At 35.4% G+C, this 3,920-nt stretch overlaps 1 protein-coding gene across 1 annotated transcript; it reads left to right on the top strand.

Moving 5' to 3' along the window:
• Window positions 1-476: 476 nt before the first annotated feature.
• Window positions 477-3,309, top strand: LOC132627997 (uncharacterized membrane protein At1g75140-like). The gene has a single exon (XM_060343660.1). The coding sequence runs from the start codon at window positions 1,234-1,236 to the stop codon at window positions 3,196-3,198; it is 1,965 nt and encodes a 654-aa protein (XP_060199643.1). The 5' UTR covers window positions 477-1,233; the 3' UTR covers window positions 3,199-3,309.
• The last annotated feature ends 611 nt before the right edge of the window (window positions 3,310-3,920 follow it).

The raw sequence follows: 3,920 nt of genomic DNA, 5'->3' as shown, positions 1-3,920 counted from the left end.
ACACCAAGCAATATAAAAAATAAAAATAAAAATAAAAAAAAGAAGAAACTATATAAAGCATGGGACCCATGCTTCATCTTCCGTTGTCCCTTAAAAAAAAAAGTAGAACTGACCACGTCCAAACTCACGGGAAAAAAAAAGTGAACCCCATATTAACAGAATCAAGCAATATTAAAAAAAAATGTGAATCCCATATTAATAAAACAAACAATGTTAAAAAACAAATGCTTAGAAAATCAAACAATTAAATCAATAATGATGGACTCTTTGGAATAAGGAAAAAATCAATTTCTACTTTGTTTCGTTTTAAACATGTAAAATTAATTTAATAATTTGAATTAGAATAATCTAAATCAAAATTTGATAAAAAATAATAAGTATTTTACACCGTTAAATTAATCGAATTAAAATTGAAATTATCAACTGATGCTTAAATATTGCTATTGTTTTATCTCAAAGAGAGGAAAATAGTTTCTTTTTAAATAAGTCTTCTCTTTTAAAAAGTATTAATAAAATTTTGTAGCAAACACGAATAAAATAAAGTTCTAGATACGGAGCACAAACTACAATGTTATATTAATCGTATTTTGAACATAATATATATATATATTATCATTATCTAAACACAACTACATATACATAGATACACTATAATCCAAAGTGCATAGGCCATCTAGTCTCTTTAGAAAACATATAAAAAAAAAAGTCACAAATTACCACACGTTTCCCAAACAAATGCTTAAACAAATTTTAAATTTACCTCTTAACATTATACAAAGTAAATTAAGACATCCAATGTGAAATATCTAGAGAATACTTCTATTAATTTAAAATGCAAGTCTATTTTCCCCCGTTTTTATAAAACTCAATCTCATCCAAGCAATGCAAGAAGAAATACTATATAAATTAATCATACTGTAATAGGGTGCAACGTACTAGATCCTCTCTCGTTCTTACAGTGATAACTAAGCGTGGACTTTACCTGAAGAAGAAGAAAAAAAAAAAAAAACCTCGTTAGCCCTAAAATCTAAATCCCACCAAAACACAGTACAACACTGAAGAAAAAACCCATGAACAAAAAAAAAAGTCTCATTTGATCCTTCAAATCTCGAACATTAAATACTGAAAAAAAAAAAAGGACCATCAAAAAAGAATCAAGATCTGTAACTTTCCCACTTAGCAAATGACTCCAAAGCTTTGATAGTTTTTTTTGGACCAACATCACTTTCATCAATGGCAAGTTCACATAAAGGCAAGATATTCTTGTTTTCTTTGCTTTTATTATTTCAAGTTTTATGGGTTTTTAGAGCTTTTGGTGAAACTGTTGTAATTGAAGACAAGTTGGAGAATCTTGGTGTTGAACAGAAATTTGAACACGTTTTAGATGTGTTAAAAAGAAACCAACTTCAATTAGAAAAGCAAGAAAATTTTAACATGAAGCTACTAGGGCTTGTGGAAAATCTCACCTTGCTTGTTTCTAGGTTGGAATCAAGATTACCAGAGTACCCTAAAGATAAAAACTTGGAAGATAAAAAACAGAGTTCTGAAGTGATTAAAGAGGTTGTTTTTGATGAGAAATTGGAGAAAAAGAAGATTGGAGGTAGTTTAGAGAGTAAGGTAGTAAATGAAGATAAAATGGGAGCAGTATCAGTTACTAAGTATAGTCCTCTTTGGTTGGAGAGGTTTCAGTTTATATCAGCAGTGAGATTGGGATCAGATGCAACTAGCATTAATGTGTTGCCATTTAGGGATTCTGAAGGACTGAGTAAGTATGTTGCTATTGGCGATGATCGCGGGAAAGTGTATGCGTTCTCCAGAAATGGAGAAGTTTTGGTTGATTTTCAGACGTCGTTGAGTTCGCCAATAACAGCTTGTGTATCGTACTTGTCCGTTTATAAGAACGAGAGTGTGGTTGTTACGGGGCATGAAAATGGCGGAATTTTGATGCATAGAATTTGGGAGGTAGTTCCTGATGGTGATGACAGGCCTGTTCTTCATATGGAAACTGTAAGGAAACTTGCATCACCGGAAATTGAGGAAGGTGGATATTCGATTGCGAGTTTAGAATTGCATCATGTTGGGAGAAATAGGTATATCTTGTCCACAGATTCCGGCGGGAAACTTAGGGTTTTTAGGGAGAATGGGACGGTTTATGGGTCGACAACGCCACGAAGCAGGCCACTTGCGTTCTTAAAGCAAAGGCTTCTATTTCTAACCGAGACTGGTGCAGGGTCATTAGACTTAAGGACCATGAAGATTAGGGAATCTGAGTGTGAAGGTTTAAACAATTCTATTGCTAAGAGTTATGTTTTTGATGCAACTGAACGCTCGAAAGCATACGGGTTTACATCTGATGGCGATTTGATTCATGTGTTACTCTTAGGTGATAATATGAACTTCAAGTGCAGGGTTAGATCCAAAAGGAAGTTAGATATGGCTGAGCCTCTATCGTTTCAGGCGATTAAAGGATATTTGCTGATTGCTAACCAGGAAAGGGTATCGTTGTATAATGTGTCATCGCAGCATTATGTACGGTCTGGTGGGCCCAGGCTTTTATTCTCTGCTGGTCACGATGAGATTGTAGCGTCATTTTTGAACACTCAATCTTTGGAACTAAATGATAAAAGTAGAAAGGTGATTCCTTTAGTAGCCAGTGATCAAGAAAAGCTCGTTATTCTTGGATTGGGAAGTGGTTACTTGGGGATATATCGATCAAACCTTCCAGTTTTAAAAAATGAGTTCAACCACATGCTGTGGACGAGTCCTGTTTTATTTTTCCTCATTTTCCTTTCAGCTGCATATTATTTTTTTTCCAAGAAAAAGGAAGTTCTTACCTCCTGGGGACCTGACGATCCTTTCACTTCCGCGAGTGTAACAAATGGGGCTCCAGTGGGACCCACCCAGGGTGAGAGATCTTATGCTGACTCATCAAGGAATTCAGATCTTATGGATCTAAGGGGTAGCAGCCTTAGAGGTCCATCTGGAAGGTATGTCTCTCCATCCCGCTATTCTGGTGGACCGGCAAGTGCTTATAGATCAAATTCTGCTGATACAAATTCTAGGCCTTCCTCTGTCGATCCCAACTTTCGAACTACTTCGGAGTTGAAATTTAGGGGTTCAAATCTAGAAACACCAGGTTATCCAAAAAGGAGAGATAACCTGTTTGTGAACAGTCAAATCGTTGATGATGGCAAGTAATCTGTAGTTCATGCCAGGTACACGTGTTAAATTCAGCACCATAGCTCTATCTGTAACTTTGCAACGGTTACTTGTGGTCAGGGGAAATAAAATGAATATTTTGAGCTTTCAGCTCTGACTGTCTTGAATTGGTAATCTAGGTTATGCAAATGTCTGTTATCAATTTCCCTCTTTCCGTTTATGCTAAAAATTTATTCCAGGTATGTGCAACCCAGCTGTAAATTCCGTTCTAGTAGAGATTAGTCGTGTAGTGGTTGAAAGATATCTGAGTCTTTTGAGATCAAGGTGGAAAAGCTAAGCAGAACCCCCACCCCCAAAATAAAAAAGGGGAAAAAAAGGAAAGGAAAAATCACGATTAATGGAACTCATTACTTCGATCTGATTGCCGACCCCAAAACTAATACGTGGTAGAATTGAAAGTGAAAGTGAAGGCTATTCTACCACGTATTAGTTTTGGGAGAACAATTCAGGTAATGTAATCACTGAAACTCTTTTTAGTTTTGTCGTCATTGTCACCACCATATCTTTGTCTCTATTACTCTGTTTGATGGGAAAAAAAGTTAATACATGAGCAAGTGAGGATATTTTGGCCAAAAAAAAAAATTACTTTCACGTTTCATCCTCTATATCCGGAACATTAAATATTGTAAAAAAACCCATAAAACAAGAGTCTATGATCTGTAACTTCCCCACTTAGCTAAAGACCCAGAGCTCTGATAACA

Source organism: Lycium barbarum, chromosome 2 (genome assembly GCF_019175385.1).
Source record: "Lycium barbarum isolate Lr01 chromosome 2, ASM1917538v2, whole genome shotgun sequence".
NCBI lineage: Eukaryota > Viridiplantae > Streptophyta > Magnoliopsida > Solanales > Solanaceae > Lycium > Lycium barbarum.
The sequence above is the reverse complement of the archived record's forward strand: the minus strand, read 5'-3'. Positions and strand labels throughout refer to the sequence as shown.